Genomic DNA, 20,363 nt, shown 5'->3' with positions numbered 1-20,363 from the left:
CTAATCCCAGATTAAAGAAAGTTGCGCCATAGCAACTTTAGGCCGTCTAAAAACTAGCCGTACAACAGTTCCACCACACATTGTGTCGGAAGCCGGCAAGACAATCGCCACAATCGTGGGAAGTGACTGGTGCCGCTACTGCAACCACTTACTTCAAGTACAGGTCGCTTCAGAAATACTGACACTTCAGAAATTAAGATGTCTATAACTCTAATAGATATTAAAGATAGAAAATAACCTGCAAATGCAACTTTTAGATGAAAAAAAAACATAATCAACTAAAATAAAAAAATAAAGAAAACTTGCTAAATGATTTTCTATCCATTTTTAACCTATATTCTCCATTTGTCTCCTGCACTTTTAACACTTACGCCCGTATTAACAATTGATGCTTGCTTAAGTGAAGCATCAAATCAAACGCACAGCGTTGAACAGATCTTCTCTGTGATCGGTTTTATGTGTCACCCTGTGCGTCCACGCGCACTGTGAGACCTCATAGTAATATTTGTGAATACGGGAGTAAATGACCTGATGATGATGATGATAATGACTTATTTATCACAACAAAAAACAAAAAAACTATCCAAAATTCGCAGGAAGTGTCAAGTACTTAATCATTACATAAATAACGCTCCGTGTCATTTAATTGAGATTGTGAAGTAAAAGTACATCATATTTTTGATCCCAACTGTACGTCCCCGGTTAATTATTTGCCGGCTAAAGGCGGGGTTCGTTTTTGCCCATTATTGTGTGCAGGTCCTTGTGACATGCATACATACATTCCTATTAGTGTTATTACCTATTTGATAATGCGGTTAGGGCCAATGTCAAACGAAATAATGGTGGTTTAATTAATTACAGGGCTGCTTTGGCTGTCCAAACCTTAATTACTAATTGCTATGGATAACGTGTTTTTTAAACACATTCGTAAAATGATTCTCTTCCCTAGAGATCCTTTACCTCACTTTAACTAAAGTTTTCTCGAGATCTTTGCCAGGTCAAGAATATTCTCGGGTTTGCTCCATATTATATTCCAGCTTAACATGAACATTCCGAAATACTTGCATGTGCATGAGGTACCTGTTATAAATTGATAAATAATGAAAATACGTGAAGGCATTTATAGTTAAACTTAATTTTATTTTGTACCATAAATCACTTGAAGGACTCAAATATCTCACTCTGAGCTCTACATTAAAAATTCAGTAGATTACTTGAAAATAATGACTTGATAATTTATTTTATATTACATCTATCACTGCTCTCGTATTTACAAAATAATAATTGAGAAAAAATCACGTAAACTTCTCTGTAACTCCATAATCCATCAAAGATGAGCGCCACCATACAGTCTTCACCAGAACTAATTGGTTGCACCTAGCGCCATCTATCACAGCCACTGTTCAATCGGAGTAAAGTCGACGTCTCCCGCGCCGTGCGGCGCGAGGTTCCGCGCTCGCACGCCAGATGGCGTCTGGCGTCTGAAGTACTCGGCTACGTTGCCGCTCATGCTGCCGTAGGGAATGCCGCCTGAAATTCAGGAAATAAAGGACATTTTCATTAACCCTTAACCACTGACGTACGTACGTGGTACGTCGGTCAAACGGTTTTTCGTTCAAAACTTCATTTTGTAAGGGAATTTTTGCGTGTCCTTTTTGGTAGTTTCCTAATGGCCAGAGATGCGTGTGCGACGGGAGAAAATAAATGGGTAGCATGTCCCTAAGTAGGAGTGCTAGACCACCCGACGTATGTGGTACGTAACGTCAGTGTTAGTGTAACTTTTTCAACATTGCTTTTGTATGTTGGTCCATAGATAAAATTAATTGTTAGCAGTCTTATTTATTTACTTGGCCGTCTATATATAAAAAACCTTATTTACGCCAAAAAAATATTACAAATGACGAAGAAATTAGCAAAAAAATCCAGTGGATGAACATTTTTATATTAGTTGCGGTTTTCGAGGACAATCATCATGATGGTTAAGGAGCTTTAGTTCGTGGCTTTGGATTTGACTTTTCTGAAGATTGTTTACCATATTTTCATATTTCCTAGCTAGTTTGAAGCACGGCAAAATGGTGAACAGGTCATCAAACAAAGAAAGACTATAGAAAATAGCCTTCCTAAATGAACTGTATTAAAAAGTGACTTAATTTGTGAATTATTGCTATTTTGATTTTTTCCTGATTAAAAATGTTATTAATCTTTAATGTGGCCAAAATATAAGTTCCTAGTGTTATCGAATATTTTTGTGTTGATTTTTAAAAATTGCCTGTCTAACTTTTATTACATCTGGCGGATTTCACCAATATCATACTATTCTATTAATGTTACTATGTTTTTTTTACTATCTCTGTTTAATATAAACATGTGTAAATAATTTAAATTCAAATTTCACCAAAGTTACACTCTATTGATACATCAGGAGGTCTTCAAAGTTACGTACGTATGCCGTACGTACGTCAGTGTTAGTGTAACAAAATGACACGTCAGTGGTTAAGGGTTAAATGTTAACAGCAAAAAATGGAAATATTACTAAACAATAAATAAATAATCCCAATAAATACATCTGATCTCATTTGAAAATTTATGGGAGAATGTTATATTTCATTATCACCTCTAAGGCCGCCGACACGTGTAGTAATAAGATTCTTACTTGTTTATTTTCAAAATTTTTTTGTCTCATAGACGTGCTACAATAAGCTAAACAGGTTTTAACGATTGCGATTTATCAACAAAACTCTACGTGCTTGCGACTGTATTAAAACAATAACAAACAGAGTTACTTTTGCAATTCTATTTACTACTAGCTGACCCGGCGAACTTTGTTCCGCCTTAATGGCAATAAATAAGCAGACTTTTTTTTTAAATTTCGAACGGGATAAAAAGTATCCTATGTCCTTCTCCTGCCTCTAAACTACCTCCCTGACAATTTTCAGCTAAATCGGTTCAGCCGTTCTTGAGTTATAAGTGGAGTAACTAACACGACTTACTTTTATATATATAGATAGATGTTATCTATCTTGTAATTGTAAAGTGTTTATTTAATAAAAGTATTTTCATTTTCATTTTCATTTTCATATGTTAGCATCATCTTGAAGCTTTTGCTAATCAATTGATTTGGGAAGATTCTAATCTGCGCACTGCGCTTTGTTACTATTACGAGTAGGTACTTGTAGCAACGCATGAATGACACAGTCTTCTTCTTCTTTCCTATGCAACCGCATTCCCCGTAATCCCAGCCCTAGTCTTCAGTTTTTCAGGCATTACATAAGGGACGGTTCAGTTGATAAGCCATGGTCCGAAGCTCTACAATGAAAAAAATGTTTGATTACTGCTTACACAACAAAAGTGATCACCAAACTAAGTGATAGCTATAACCAAACTAAGTCCAGCTCACTACAGAATTATTTGTTTAATTTACACAACATATTGTTCCTCATAACCAAAGTGTTCGGTGGTCACTTGTGATNTCGCGAGCTGAATAGAAATGTGCGGCTTTGGGAGAGATGGCTTGACGACAGTATCAAAGGAGGTAATAAAAATGCAACAATCATAAAAATCATCTGGCTTTAAACATTGTAGAGCTTGTATTTTGGCAACTAAAGAATAAAGAAAGGAACTTATGAAAAGCATTTTTAGTTCTTCATTCAGGTGAACCGTTTGCTCGTTTGCCTCCTGTATACTTAAAAAAAAACAGATATTCATGAAATGTTAAATACCTAAAAGTACCTAGTCTTTGTTGTTTCTTTTAACAACAGCCCTCAGAAAAAAATCCTCAAAATTGGTCCAACTTTTTCAAAAACCATTAGTTCTTTATAACTACCGTGTGTACCTTTCTTATACATTTGTAAACATTCCTTGAAAATCGATACAACCTTTTAAAAATGCATTTAACGAAAGTACTTATGTAGCTATTTTGATGTAGCAAACAGACTCTTCAATTTTATTTACTTATTTGTATAAGTATGTAAACATCAATGACACAACAAATAATCTGAGCAAATTCCACAGCCCTGCTCGCCGATTAGAGCTAGACAAAGTGATGGCCATGTCGAAAGGTGAATCGGCCGTATCAACAGGCCGGCCATTGTCTCGGGCGAGTCATAGTTTATGCCATCGATTGTCGTCTGAGGAGGCTGTGAGGCCTTGGAGACCCTCAAAAACAAAACTCCCTCATCAGCGATGTTCCTCCTGCATGGAAAACTGTTTATCTTTTGTTAATCGATTGGAATGATCCGAGTTTAGATACCGAATTATGTAATAGCTACTCTTTCTTTCTTTTTCTTTCCCACATGTCCAAAACAATTTAACCAGAAAACCAAAAGAAAACGTAGCCAGCAAGAAATCGTCGCTCGACTATTGTGGATGAGCTCACTCGTGATAGGTACAAGCATACTTAGCTTAGTACGAGGGGCTAACGGGACTATTAGTAATTTGTGTAGTAACAAATTATTAATAAAATTAGTGCCTTTTTTGGGATATCAGAGCACGCAGAAATCTTATTAGTCACTTATACAAATAAAATCTTAATTAATTATAATCGACCAAACTTTTATATGACGATTCTAGAAATAATAATTATAAAACCCCCACGTATAAGTTGTCGTTTGTCTCAATATTTTAGCAATGCGTGTCGCAAATCCCATGTCCCACTTACGGGTAACCACAGCGTGCTTTAATACTACGCCGCGCGGCACCCATGCGTGGACGGTGGCCGGTTATGTCACTGCGATCTGTACATCCAGTGGCTAATTGCCCTAAAATTTGATGAAGATTGTCAAGGGTAGTGATTGTTTTATTTAATGACTGTAGAATGCAAGTTGAAATCGGTTGTAGGGCTTACACGTCCAAATACAGGGTGTCCCAAAAAGTAATGTCAAGCCAAAGCCCAGAGACAGAGCATCACTAGGGCTACCCGAATCACTGTGACTTTTGATAGTTATCGAGTTATAATTTTTTTACAACATACAGGATTTTTAACGTTTTTCGTTTACATTCGTGTTATGGATGTAAATAGTTCTAAATCAGTCAAATTATACTTATGGTAGTTGAAATTTTATTCAGAGTTTTTCTAATCCCAGATTAAAGAAAGTTGCGCCATAGCAACTTTAGGCCGTCTAAAAACTAGCCGTACAACAGTTCCACCACACATTGTGTCGGAAGCCGGCAAGACAATCGCCACAATCGTGGGAAGTGACTGGTGCCGCTACTGCAGCCACTTACTTCAAGTACAGGTCGCTTCAGAAATACTGACTATTACTGACACTTCAGAAATTAAGATGTCTATAACTCTTATAAACCGCTTAAGTTAGACGCTTGAAATTTGGTATGCAGGTACCTTAGTAAGTAAACTTAAAGCTTAGTTACAACAGGATATTGCAACATTTGTATGAAAAAATCTAAACCGCGTAAGATAGATGAAGGGGGTAAAACAGGATCCACGCGTACGAAGTCGTGGGTGGCGGCTAGTAGATATTAAAGAAAGAAAATAATCTGCAAATGCAACTTTTAGATGAAAAAAAAAACATAATTAACTAGAATAAAAAAATAACGAAAACTAATAACTTGCTAAATGATTTTCTATCCATCTTTAACCTAAGTATATATTCTCCATTTGTCTCCTTCACTTTTAACACTTACGCCCGTATTAACAATCGATGCTTACTTAAGCGAAGCATCAAATCGAACGCACAGTGTTGAATAGAGCTCTGTGATCGGTTTTATGTGTCACCCTGTGCGTCCACGCGCACTGTGAGACCTCATAGTAATGTTATAAGAAAACTAATAACTTGCTAAATTATTTTCTATCCATCTTTAACCTATATTCTCCATTTGTCTCCTGCACTTTTAACACTTACGCCCGGGCGCCCGTATTAACAATCGATGCTTGCTTAAGTGAAGCATCAAATCGAACGCACAGTGTTGAATAGAGCTCTGTGATCGGTTTTATGTGTCACTACTGCAGCCACTTACTTCAAGTACAGGTCGCTTCAGAAATACTGACTATTACTGACACTTCAGAAATTAAGATGTCTATAACTCTTATAAACCGCTTAAGTTAGACGCTTGAAATTTGGTATGCAGGTACCTTAGTAAGTAAACTTAAAGCTTAGTTACAACAGGATATTGCAACATTTGTATGAAAAAATCTAAACCGCGTAAGATAGATGAAGGGGGTAAAACAGGATCCACGCGTACGAAGTCGTGGGTGGCGGCTAGTAGATATTAAAGAAAGAAAATAATCTGCAAATGCAACTTTTAGATGAAAAAAAAAACATAATTAATTAGAATAAAAAAATAACGAAAACTAATAACTTGCTAAATGATTTTCTATCCATCTTTAACCTAAGTAAGTATATATTCTCCATTTGTCTCCTTCACTTTTAACACTTACGCCCGTATTAACAATCGATGCTTGCTTAAGCGAAGCATCAAATCAAACGCACAGCGTTGAACAGAGCTCTGTGATCGGTTTTATGTGTCACCCTGTGCGTCCACGCGCACTGTGAGACCTCATAGTAATATTTGTGAATACGGGAGTAAATGACCTGACGATGATGATGATAATGACTTATTTATCACAACAAAAAACAAAAAAACTATCCAAAATTCTCAGGAAGTGTCAAGTACTTAATCATTACATAAATAACGCTCCGTGTCATTTAATTGAGATTATGAAGTAAAAGTACATCATATTTTTGATCCCAACTGTACGTCCCCGGTTAATTATTTGCCGGCTAAAGGCGGGGTTCGTTTTTGCCCATTATTGTGTGCAGGTCCTTGTGACATGCATACATACATTCCTATTAGTGTTATTACCTATTTGATAATGCGGTTAGGGCCAATGTCAAACTAAATAATGGTGCTTTAATTAATTACAGGACTGCTTAGGCTGTCCAAACCTTCATTACGAATTGCTATGGATAACGTGTTTTTTAACCACATTCGTAAAATGATTCTCTTCCCTAGAGATCCTTTACCTCACTTTATCTAACGTTTACTCGAGATCTTTGCCAGGTCAAGAATATTCTCGGTTTAGCTCCTTATATTCCAACTTAACATGAATATTCCGAGATATTTGCATGTATATGAAGTACCTGGTAATTGATAAATAATGAAAATACGTGAAGGCATTAAATAGTTAAACTTAATTTTATTTTGTACCATAAATCACTTGAAGGACTCAAATATCTCACTCAGAGCTCTACATTCAAAATTCAGTTGATTACTTGAAAATAATGACTTGATAATTTATTTTATATTACACCTATCACTGCTCATATATTTACAGAACAATAATTGAGAAAAAAGCCTTGAAGCCTTTCTCCGTAACTCTTCAATCTATCAAATATAAGCGCCACCATACAGTCTTCACCAGAACTAACTGGTTGCACCTAGCGCCATCTATCACAGCCACTGCTCAATCGGAGTAAAGTCGACGTCTCCTGCGCCGTGCGGCGCGAGGTTCCGTGCTCGCACGCCAGATGGCGCCTGTCGTCTGAAGTACTCGGCTACGTTGCCGCTCATGCTGCCGTAGGGAATGCCGCCTGAAATTCAGGAAATAAAGGACATTTTAATTAAATGTTAACAGCAAAAAATGGAAATATTACTAAACAATAAATAAATAATCCCAATAAATACATCTGATCTCATTTGAAAATTTATGGGAGAATGTTATATTTCATTATCACCTCTAAGGCCGCCGACACGTGTAGTAATAAGATTCTTACTTGTTTATTTTCAAAAAATTTTTGTCTCATAGACGTGCTACAATAAGCTAAACAGGTTTTAACGATTGGTATTTATCAACAAAACTCTACGTGCTTGCGACTGTATTAAAACAATAACAAACAGAGTTACTTTTGCAATTCTAATATTATATTAGCATCATCTTGAAGCTTTTGCTAATCAACTGATTTGGGCAGATTCTAATCTGCAACCTTTCAATGTTACAGTCTTCTTCTTCTTTCCTATGCAACCGCATTCCCCGTAATCCTAGCTCTAGTCTTCGGTTTTGCAGGCATTACATAAGGACGGTTCAGTTGATAAGCCATGGTCCGAAGCTCTACAATGAAAAAAATGTTTGATTACTGCTTAACTAAGTGTTAGCTATAACCAAACTAAGTCCAGCTCACTACAGAATTATTTGTTTAATTTACACAACATATTGTTCCTCATAACCAAAGTGTTCGGTGGTCACTTTTGTTGTGTAAGCAGTAACCAAACATTTTTTTCATTGTAGAGCTTCGGACCATGGCTTATCAACTGAACCGTCCCTTATGTAATAATGCTTGCAAAACTGAAGATTTTTAACTTATCATCATTTCTTTTTCAGGAAGCTCTAGGCCACCATCATTCCCTTCTTTCCGTCCCTTATACATTCTCGTAGTTCTGTATCAGTCTTCACTTCAGTCTCATAGTCTATCCGTAATGTTTTAAAATGCTTACCGTATGACAGTCCAGGTCCAGGCAAGGGTGGATTGCCAGCGCTGTCAGGCCTCGCCGAAGCCAGCAGGACCAAACAGCTGGCGCAGATTATTAAGATCTGAAACGGGACAGAATAATATTTTCTTATATCCAAGTTGATTCATGTATTTATTTAATTAATAATGCGCTACCGTTTATTCAATACACGTGGCGGTTAGCTCTATCAATTTAGTGATACTCTACTTGTACTATTTACTTATCCTACACATACTTCTACACCATAAACATAGTACATCAGTAGATTGATATCAAATGATGTTTGGAAAATATAAATATTAGAATAAATTGAGCAAAATTTATGCTTTTAAAAAATCTTTTGAGCCTTATTAGCGACATAATCCACTCTACCATACAAAGACAGCTTGAACGACTTAAAAGCTCTTACAAAAAGCTTTGTCCTTGACAGTTCCAACTGGAACTAATGTGAAGGCACGACGCTAACAACAAACTTATTAGTAAACAGTTTCCCTATGGCTATAATTATTTATGCGTCTTATTTTTTAAGTTGTAAGGATTAATATCGCATAAACATGCGTGCTGGGCCGTGGGCATGTTTTGGTATGCGGTAGTGTAGAGAAACTCAGAATCTTCGCTTTTTAACGATTGCCGGAAACGCCTTGATTTAAGTGATAAACCGGTTTAGTATAAATTGCAATAAAACTTGTGTCAATGTAAAAAATATGGGAAAAAAATACTTACTTTACCTTATTTACTACCTTGCTGTTTGAATTTTATGACAATAGATTTTAGAAGCATCCCTATCTAAGCCTAGAAGCCTACGCATACCTATCAAATCAAATCAAAATCTTTATTTACTCACACCTTTGTTTAACCTTTGGATTTGCTGCCGCGTACATAATCCAAAATGGTTAAACAATCGTTCTTATGTATCACATAGAAATAACCTTCAGAACCAACTTCGATAAAAGGTTCTCAAGGCCCAGTAAATGTCACTTGTAACTCAATAACTAGAGCACCAGTGCATATTGGGGTTAGGGTTGGTAAGATAGGAATTGTTTAGGCATTGTCATTATAATAAAATCCAAAAATATCATGCTACTTTAAAGTTTTCTACTGTAGTTTTCAAAGCTCTACAGAGTTAAATGAAACAGTTTTCAATGATGACAAGCATATAGGAGACGTGTATGAAGATGAACTACATGAAAATTAAGAGTATAATTCAAATTGTTTATGCCTAGTTCCTTGTAAATACAGAACAGGTCCAGCAGTGGACAAACGATGGCACTCTTCAGCAAGATGGAACTTTAATATAGTCCTTGAGTGCATACGCAAAACTGACTTGAGATAACGATGACCATTACAGTAATTGAAATACATTCTTAAATTAAAATAAACCCGTGAAATATTTGCGGTGAAAATTGCCCAATAATGTCGGTCTCGGGCTGGCTGACTCGAGATCCGAGGAATGCTGATTCGAACCCCACCGCTGGAGTTTTGTGGTAAACCCACTCTTAGCACAAGCATATTTCGCCCACAAGGGGTTAACGGGACTATTTGTTATTTGTGCAATAAAAATACTTTTTTTTAATGGTTTTGCTCTTATTGTCATTTGTCAACCCTGCGTGGTTATTTAATACCATTGTCCAGGTTTGACCTCAACCATTTTGAATGTACACGCTGTTGCTAAGTCAGTAATAGTGCACACGAGTTCTGTGTGTCAGTGTCAGGTATCAATTTATTTATTGGGCTTATTAAAGAGCCAAAGGCGTGTTGTTTTATAATATAGTGGAAATACGCCAGTTACTTGCGTAGGATATTAATGAGATTTGCAAGCAGTTAATAACCTACGGAAAATGTCAAAGATTAATATTTTGACTCTGATCGACATGCACTTATGACCGCATCATGGGGTGAGTTCGTAAGATTAAAAGTGTCAAATGAATTGACATTGTCAACCAGTAGAGTTCCCAATTTCTGAAAATAAGCTGAAAACATCGTTTTGGGATTTGTGTCAGAAACTTGACACAAAATTCCCAATACTCGCTCAGTTGTTAGTATTGGAAAGTGAAAATTACGTGTAATTTTATTGCAGGTCCAATAAGGAAAGTTGTTTTATTGAGCATGCTATAAAAGGAGGATAGTAAAGTTATGAAATGAGAGCTTTTTTTGGAGTATGTAGTTCTTTATGACTATAGTAAAATCATTGAATAATTCAATGTTTTAAGCTTGTTCAAAATAATGTTTGATAGCGAAACTACAAAAGTTTTACACTTTACAACTGAATAATGTAAACAATGCTGAATTGTTTTTAATTTCAAACCATTCAAAAATCTTGTCAGTCATCTCTCCCTAAACTGCAATAGCTCTTATTCCATAAACACAATTTATGACTGACGCCATGTGCCGAATTTTATTATTTTATTGACTTGCATGCCACGTGTTGACTTAATGAATATTGATTAATCGTTATTGTTATTGATAATTCACTGACCTGTCTCAACCGAAGCATGATGACTGCGGCGCGCGAGTGAGCAAGCCCTCGCGAGCGCGCCGCTTAAATCGATGGATCAATCGAGCGATTTATTTGGCGACCGATCGAGAAACAAACGAGTGATACGATATTATTCACATCGAAATTAACCTAAGCTGAATTATTCTTCAAACGATTCTATTTTTCAGCTTTAAATCCACCTGCAAAATTACAAGCTTTCATTGTAAGCTAATATAAAAAGTTATTTAACTTCAAATCTATGAATCATGTAGGATAGAGTAAATTTTTGGACATAAAGACTTTACAAAGATTCCTGCGACATTTAAGTCGGTGTTTTATGTATGAAAATGAACATCTGTTACACGCGAATGAGTTTTCACATTTTCAAATATACCAGCGCTCTACCTTTTCAAAATGTATGGACTATCGAGTTTTTTTTCTAGTATCGGCTTGAAAATATGTTAAAATGGTTTTTAGCATGAGCATAGCTTGAGGGCTTGAGTATTAAGGAAATCTAGGTGCTTATTTTGAAACAAACGCTCAGAACTGGAGCATAGATTAAAACCTGCGATTGCTTTAATTTCAATATTTACAACAATTATAGACTGCAGTCGGTGTTTGAGTTTCTATCATTTCATAATACGGTTCGTAAACAGCATGTAAAACTTCCTGTTGAGACACTCGCAAAATTAAAACATACTTTCTATTTACTCATAGATACATAAACGATATTTACTAATGTACACACACATCATCTATCGCCACTTCTTCTTAGCACCAGCCAATATGTTGTCCCGAAGTAGTGATAGGGCAAGGTATATTGGGACATGTAGAAGTACCCTGAAAAGGGCTCACATACTAATGATAGTATCATCAGTTTCTATCGATTCACGAATAAGTACCCGACAGTGAAACTGCTACGTCTAGATAAGATATGACCTTGAAAAGTCCGTAGCCTTTAATAAAACGTTTAAGTTCGCGATGTTTTTCATGCGTTTGTATTATCTTCCTAGTAGGTACTGGGACGGCACTACGAGGTAATAAACACTTTGGTATCTTATGCTGTTTGTAATAGGTGTTCATTTGCAACAAAGATGATAATATGTTTCTGATTTGCTACAACTTATACCAAATATGTTCGTAACTTTTTATTTTGTTTCCATACAAAATGTGATATTATGATAAAACTAAGTTTGTGCACAATTAATTTGTAAGAAAAAAATGAGTTCATGAATTCCTGTTATAAATAAACGGAGAATTTAATTTACCTACATCACTTTATTATGTAGTTGTAGACCAATTAAAAGCAATGTAAACTAACGGATAAATAGCAAATATAAATATTGCGTTGCATAAAATACGTTCTAATTGCAGTTGTACCTATATTTAAAGATTTCAATATTCAATATAGCTTTTTTGTTGAATAAGCTTCCAAAATGTAGCAAAGTTTGATATCTCCTTAGATTTAATTCAAATATAAAATATGCATAAAACATCGTTATCAGATTCAACTGTTTTACTTATTCACCAAATTAAAATTTAATACTCTAATAATTCTCCCGCAGCTGTTCTTTCTACAATTTTGTATGATTGATTGCTTCCTCAACTAATACGGACATGATCCATGGTGTAGTTTACTCTCAAATCCTATTCCAATTACAGAAATCATCATCATCACAGCACGTCATCCTAAACATTTTCGTTGCAACATCAACCCTATCACAACTACATAAGATTCAACTGTGTTCAACTTGACGTGCCGTCACGTAAATCATCGTAAACTGTATATGCGATTCGTTAGCAACGTCCCTGACCCTAGCTAAGCTTCCTTACGCAACAGATCGTTGCCTTTTCCGGTGGGGCCATAGCAAGTTCGCTTGTTATGTAAGCTTGATGGTTGATGACCAAATGAAGGCATGCTTCCTATATTCGGCCAATGAGTGATCTTAAATTCTCACTTATTAGGAAAAATAATAATATAAAAGAGTTGAGAATAGCCCAATGGTGTCGGTGTCAAACTTGCTGACTCTGGATACGGGGAACGCTGGTTTGAACCTACCGCTGCTGGACTATTGTGACATGGAAAAAAGGAAATGCTTATAAAAACTGAAATGAGCTTTATGCAGCTGAACATACATGTAGCGACCACCAAATAATTTAAATATTGATAGGATTGCAATACATATAGACTAAGAGCTACTGAACGCCAGACCTACGTTATTTTATAAAGGCTGAAAGTTTGTCAGCGCATGCTCCCAACATAGCTAAGAACCATGGCCAAACATGAAGTTTGGGTCATGGTGGCTTTGGCAGACAGACGGAACTAAAGGTGTGTAAAATACCAACTTAATTACGTCAAAGTATAAAGGCTGATTTTTTTATATTTCCTTCAAAATGTTATTAGAAATGACGTCAGTCATTGACAGACACCTACCATGGTGGCAAACCTTAGCCAGACACCTTAAAGTTCATGAAAATGTAGTCCTACTTACGTCATACTATAAAAGCTGATATTTACATAAAATATTTAAACTATCATTTGATGAAAATCCCTCATCAGCCAGACACTTCTGATGGTTCCTTCGCCTTGCCAGACAGCTTTTAGGGTGGCTGAAAGTGCGAACGCGAGGCACTATAAATATTGTTTTTTTAGTCCAGTCAATGAATGCCTTAACGACGGTGTAGAGAGAAATCCATGGAACACAATTTCTGACCTCGGGACTTTATTTAGCCTAGTTAGGTGGTGAACATAGCAAAANAACTTTTAAGTTGAAAATTTTAGAATGTTCCGCTAAAAGCATATTTTTTATGTTTCTAGCAAAAATTTTGTATCTTGCATCAAAGATAGGAAGTTGATTATTTTTTTCAAAAATCTGCAATTCATAGGGAATCTGTCAAAAAAAAGAAATCTGAGAAAAGTCGACCCAAAAAAAAGATAAAAAAATTTAAAGCCTACTGGGTCATACAATTTGAAAAAATCACAAAATTAACGATAACTTCTAAACTATGAAAAATCGTAGAACATACATGGGGGTGAAATCGATAGGTCTAGTCCTCACCTATCACCTGCCTTCGGCTTGACACCTTACAAGAAACACCCTGTAGAAAGCCACATTATTGCTGAGTGTCACAGGTTATATAAAAACCCAAACAACCACGCGGGCGAAGCCGCGGTCGGAAAGCATCTGATTAATATGAAATGTATCGTGTGTTGTACCAATTTGTCAATTCTGAGCATCTTCTGAGATTTTAAAACTCAATCATCTAGAATATAGGTATGAGAGTAGGTAAATATCAGAGGTTATTGTAATTTTAAAATCGTTTACCATTTTACGATTAAAGATCCCTAAAATTGAAAGCGAATCAAAGTCAGCACGCGGCATACCGGACCTGACGGTTGCATTTCATGAGCGCTTTGTTGCCCAAAGAGATCGTCACGGCATACAAAAGTCAATGTTAACATTCGAAGCTGATAGATTCTTAGGCTGAATTGCACCTCCTTACTTTGACCGTAACTTTAACAATAATCGGTGCTTTTTGTATAGATTTTAACAGATTTTTGACGTTTGTCAAAGTTAAAGTAAGATGGTGCAACCCAGCCTTAGTGTAAAAAACCTCATTATCAAAAAATTACAACATAATCATTTAACTAGAGTCGGAATCCAATATACTTTGGCAATTTTATTTTGTACATTATTTAATCTTTACATTATTTCACTGTGCAATCAATCAAATTGATCGGTCTACTTAAAATAACTAGGGCATTAAAACATTCGTATCATATTAAGTTGGTCATATTCGGGGTGAATTTTGCTAAAATCTACGTTATTTTTCTTTAATCACATAATAGTAGGTACATTTTTTTAGAAAAATGTTTAGCCATTATCGATTCTCAACAGATCAATGACACCTATGGGACGTTGATGACACCTATGGTATGTACAGTTGACATAACTGCACCCATTTAGTAAAATCTACAATAGGACAATTCAGATGATTTGCTGTTATGCCAAGTGCACAGAAACTGTGTTTAAATTGTAGCTGCAACTAGCACGTGTATTGGCTCTTTCCCTTACCATTCATTATGATTTTTGTTTATAACTGACACATCGTAAGTTTAAAGGTAATTCAATATATCAGTTTTGTTAAAACCTTAACTAATAAGGGAGAGTCCGCTAATTTGGACCAGTTTTTTTCAATCCCATTTTACACATACTTTTCTTTTGTTTTTGCTAATGTCCATGGTATATAATAAAAGATAAATTATTCAACTTACTATTTCATAAGTATTAATTAACATGATTGTTGTATATTTAGCACAAATCAACAAAATACGAGCTCAGAGCTTCGGTNATGCAGACATGATGATCGTTGTTCGTTTTGAAAATTTAGAATTGGAGTTGTCAAACTATTGTTGTAAAATGCCGTGACTTGCCGGCGCCCTAACACTTTTGTCGCCTTTCTAGAAATCCTCTAACAGTCACGGTAAACGGTACGCTCTGCTACCATGAAGGATTTCTAATGAAAAGCGAGTTCAAAATACATTTCAGTTTATTCCTCGAAAAGGTAAGTGACACACAAAGAACGTCAATAAAAAAAATATTCTTTTTAAACCAAACCATAGACTACTAACGAACTAATGCGTTCCAATTACTTCACATAGTCTATCCGTTATGCTTTAAAATGCTTACCATATGACAGTCCAGGGCCTGGCAAGGGTGGATTGCCAGCGCTGTCCGGCCTCGCCGAAGCCAGCAGGATCAAACAGCTGGCGCAGATTATTAAGATCTGAAACGGGACAGAATAATATTTTCTTATATCCAAGTTGATTCATGTATTTATTTAATTAATAATGCGCTACCGTTTATTCAATACACGTGGCGGTTAGCTCTATCAATTTAGTGATACTCTACTTGTACTATTTACTTATCCTACACATACTTCTACACCATAAACATAGTACATCAGTAGATTGATATCAAATGATGTTTGGAAAATATAAATATTAGAATAAATTGAGCAAAATTTATGCTTTTAAAAAATCTTTTGAGCCTTATTAGCGACATAATCCACTCTACCATTCAAAGACAGCTTGAACGACTTAAAAGCTCTTACAAAAAGCTTTGTCCTTGACAGTTCCAACTGGAACTAATGTGAAGGCACGACGCTAACAATATAAACTTATTAGTAAACAGTTTCCCTATGGGGATAATCATTTATGCATCTTATTATTGAAGTTGTAAGGATTAATATCGCATAAAACATGCGTGCTGGGCCGTGGGCATGTTTTGGTATGCGGTAGTGTAGAGAAACGCAAAATCTTCGCTTTTTAACGATTGCCGGAAACGCCTTGATTTAAGTGATAAACCGGTTTAGTATAAATTGCAATAAAACTTGTGTCAATGTAAAAAATATGGGAAAAAAATACTTTACCTTATTTACTACCTTGCTGTTTGAATTTTATGACAATAGATTTTAGAAGCATCCCTATCTAAGCCTAGAAGCCTACGCATACCTATCAAATCAAATCAAAGTCTTTATTTACTCACACCTTTGTTTAACCTTTGGATTTGCTGCCGCGTACATAATCCAAAATGGTTAAACAATCGTTCTTATGTATCACATAGAAATAACCTTCAAAACCAACTTCGTTAAAAGGTTCTCAAGGCCCAGTAAATGTCACTTGTAACTCAATAACTAGAGCACCAGTGCATATTGGGAGTTAGGGTTGGTAAGATAGGAATTGTTTAGGCATTGTCATCATAATAAATTCCAAGAAAAATATGTTACTTTAAAATTTTCTAATTGTAGTTTTCAAAGTTCTACAGAGTTTAATGAAACAGTTTTCGATGATGGCAAGCATATAGGAGACGTGTATGAAGCGGAACTACATGCAAATTAAGAGTATAATTCAAATTGTTTATGCCAAGTTCCTTGTAAATACAGAACAGGTCCAGCAGTGGACATCTTTCGGTTGAAACAAACAAATGATGGCACTCTCCAGCAAGATGGAACTTTAATATAGTCCTCGAGCACATACGCAAAATACTAATGAAGGAAATTGACTAAACAGAAGTGAACTAACTTGAGATAACGATGACCATTACAGTCATTGAAATACATTCTTAAATTAAAATAATTCCGTGAAATATTTGCGGTGAAAATTGCCCAATAATGTCGGTCTCGGGCTGGCTGACTCGAGATCCGAGGAATGCTGATTCGAACCCCACCGCTGGAGTATTGTGGTAAACCCACTCATAACCACAAGCATATTTCGCCCACAAGGGGTTAACGGGACGATTTGTTATTTGTGCAATAAAAATACTTTTTTTTAATGGTTTTGCTCTTATTGTCATTTGTCAACCCTGCGTGGTTATTTAATACCATTGTCCAGGTTTGACCTCAAGCACCATTTTGAATGTACGCTGTTGCTAAGTAGGTAATAGTGCACACGAGTTCTGTGTGTCAGTGTCAGGTATCAATTATTTATTGGGATTATTAAAGAGCCAAAGGCGTGTTGCTTTATAATGTGGAACTAAGTGGATAATGCCAGTCACTTGGTATTAGACATTAACCCGATTCGCAAGCAGTTAACAACCTAAGGAAAATGACAAAGTTAGATTTTGACTCTGTCTGACATGCACTTATGACCGCATCATGGAGTGAGTTCGTAAGATTAAAAGCATCAAATGAATTGACATTGTGAACCAGTAGAATTCTTCATGTCTGAAAACACCTTTTTCTGGGAGTTGTATGTCAACAGCTCGATGAAAAATTCCAAATTGTCGATCAGTTGTTATGAGTTTGTATTGGAATGCGAAAATCACTTGTAATTGTAATGCTGGTCCATTATGGAAAGTTGTTTTATTGAGCAGCCCATAAAAGGAAGATAGTAAAGTTATGAAACGAGAGCTTATTATTGGACAGCATTTTTGTTGAGTCAAGTTCTTTGCAAAATAAACCTACTTATATCTTTTATAAATACGTATAGGAGATCTACGCACGTTTTCACCATCAATCCCTAATTTTTAAGTGACCCCTTCGTTCGTTCGTTCGTTCGTTTCAGCCAAATGATGTCCACTGCTGGAAAAAGGCCTCCTCTATGACAACAAAATTCTTGTTATTTGTTATTACTATAGGGGTCACTTAAAAATTAGGGATTGATGGTGAGAACGGGCATTATACTCATAAATGATGCAATTGAAAGCATGTTTGATGTTAAAGGATAATGTTTCATCTAGAACACTTAAGTGTAACAGAGTTTATTATTCTAAGTAATGCCCAATTATTTTTTTGCAAAATATTCAAAAATCTTGTCAGTCATCTCTACATAATAAACTACAATAACTCCTATTCCATAAACACAAATTATGACTGGCCATGTGCCGAATTTTATTGACTTGCATTATGCCACGTGTCGACTTAATGAATATTGATTAATCGTTATTGTTATTGATAATTCACTGACCTGTCTCAACCGAAGCATGATGGCTGCGGCGCGCGAGTGAGCAGGCCCTCGCGGGCGCGCCGCTTAAATCGATGGATCAATCGAGCGATTTATTTGGCGACCGATCGACAAATAAACGAGTGATAAGATTATTCAAATTCAACACAGCTAAATTCTTGAACTGATTCGGACTTTGGTGTGCTTTTTTTAATAATAGCTTTTAATCGACCCAGCTTAATACTACGAACCATTTGTAAGCTCACTTAAAATTTTTACTCTATCACTTAAAATGTAATAATATAACTTTAGTAATTTCAACTTCAAAAATCTATACATTTTATAATGCAGTTTGTTTTTTTACCGTTTATAAATTATAGAGCTACATAAGTAGGTATCTACGAGGTATCGATTCAGATACCTATCGATTGTTTAATGCCATAAGCACAGCAATAGGTGCGTCCGTATTGTGAAATGGAGTGAACGCTTAGAACTCTAGCATAGCTCTAGCATACCTGTGATTGCTTTAATTTCAATATTTACAACAATTATAGGCAATCATTTCATAATACGGTTCGTAAACAGCATGTAAAACTTCCTGTTGAGACACTCGCAAAATTAAAACATACTTTCTATTTACTCATAGATACATAAACGATATTTACGTATGTACAGTCACGGAATGAAAAGGTTCGTCAGTTTTCAAATTGATTCCTTCAACGAATCGCGAGCACATATTACCTTTTGAAACTATGTTACAGAATAATCTCGAGTTAGAGAAAATAATCTTTAACTGTTCGTCAGTAAAGTTCAAAATTATTCAGATCAAAGTTGTTTGACGATTTATCTTGTCAAGAAGATTATGATTGATAAACTAAAACCTTCTTGTTGGTTCAACCTGCCATTATTATTTCTTTTAAATAAAAAAAACTATTGTCAATTGGTCAATGTCATCATTGCATTGCACTGATGGGATAGAAAAATAAACAAGCAAAACCTTATTCGTTAGCAAACGTCATATTTATTTAAATGTTAGCAGCACTGTTTCTTGCACTGTTATGTTGGCAGGTTTGACTCTTACAGTACCTAGTGCAAGCGAAAACCGACACTAAGGTGACGAACCTTTTCATTCCGCGACTGTACACACACATCTTCTATCGCCACTTCTTCTTAGCACCAGCCTATACAGTGTGAGTCACGTTAAAGTGTACATATGAAAATAGATGAAACTAGACCTATTTTTATCGACAAAAAAGAGGTAAAAAATTTTTTGAGATTTTTTTTTAATTTTTTATAGAATTTTTTTTCTTCAAATTACTTATTGTAAAGAAAACGTAATAACTTTTAAACTAAGCGGTATATCCTGATAAAATAAAAACAGTAATAATGCTAAATAACAGGCAATACTAAAAAAATACATGAAATACACAAAAAATGCCAACAAATAATAAAAAATGATACTTTTTGAAAAAAATCTGCTTAAAAATTCGTGTTTTTTTGGTTATTTTATAAATTTCTGCAAAAAATGCCCCTATAACCGGTGGTTTTTATTACTTTTTATTATTTTCTATCGTATTATCTTTGTAAAATCAAAAATCGCATGTCTCTATCCCTATCACAACATTTGCAATGATCGTTTGAACTAAGCCTCTCCGGGCGCGCCATTCAACGCTTAGTTAACAACCAAACTGAAAATGGCTCTAGATTTGTAATTTTGATAAAGACAAGTTAGATTTCAAATAAAAACAAAAGATTTCAAAGTAAAATAAGCATTTTAGTTAAATTAAAATTGTCTCTACCTGTAGCGGAGAATAATGTTGTGGCAGGCCTTTGTTCAAACGATCATAGCAAATGTTGTGATAGGGATAGAGACATGCTATTTTTGGTTTTAAAAAGATAATACGATAGAAAATAATACAAAGTAATAAAAACCACCGGTTATAGGGGCATTTGTTGGAGAAATTTGTAAAATAACCAAAA

General features: G+C 35.4%; 1 protein-coding gene across 3 annotated transcripts; it reads right to left on the bottom strand.

Annotated features, from left to right (window-relative positions):
- Positions 1-1,122: 1,122 nt before the first annotated feature.
- On the bottom strand, positions 1,123-18,431 carry LOC114356130 (uncharacterized). 3 transcript variants are annotated; one of them, XM_028309231.1, is made up of 3 exons: positions 18,408-18,431; positions 15,631-15,727; positions 1,123-1,530 (listed from the first exon to the last, which is right to left on the bottom strand). In XM_028309231.1, exons 1-3 carry the CDS (start codon positions 18,423-18,425, stop codon positions 1,391-1,393), a joined length of 255 nt encoding a protein of 84 aa, XP_028165032.1. In that variant the 5' UTR covers positions 18,426-18,431; the 3' UTR covers positions 1,123-1,390. The 3 variants fall into 3 exon arrangements, with proteins under 3 accessions (XP_028165032.1, XP_028165031.1, XP_028165030.1); XM_028309230.1 differs by lacking the exon at positions 1,123-1,530 and adding an exon at positions 7,146-7,547 and having other exon boundaries at positions 18,408-18,429; XM_028309229.1 differs by lacking the exons at positions 1,123-1,530; positions 15,631-15,727; positions 18,408-18,431 and adding exons at positions 7,146-7,547; positions 8,449-8,545; positions 10,940-10,990.
- Between the last annotated feature and the right edge of the window lie 1,932 nt (positions 18,432-20,363).

Source organism: Ostrinia furnacalis, unplaced genomic scaffold, assembly GCF_004193835.3.
Source record: "Ostrinia furnacalis isolate ACB-3 unplaced genomic scaffold, ASM419383v2 OfSCF2663, whole genome shotgun sequence".
NCBI classification, from domain to species: domain Eukaryota; kingdom Metazoa; phylum Arthropoda; class Insecta; order Lepidoptera; family Crambidae; genus Ostrinia; species Ostrinia furnacalis.
Note: the sequence above shows the minus strand (reverse complement) of the source record. Positions and strands in the feature narration are given on the sequence as shown.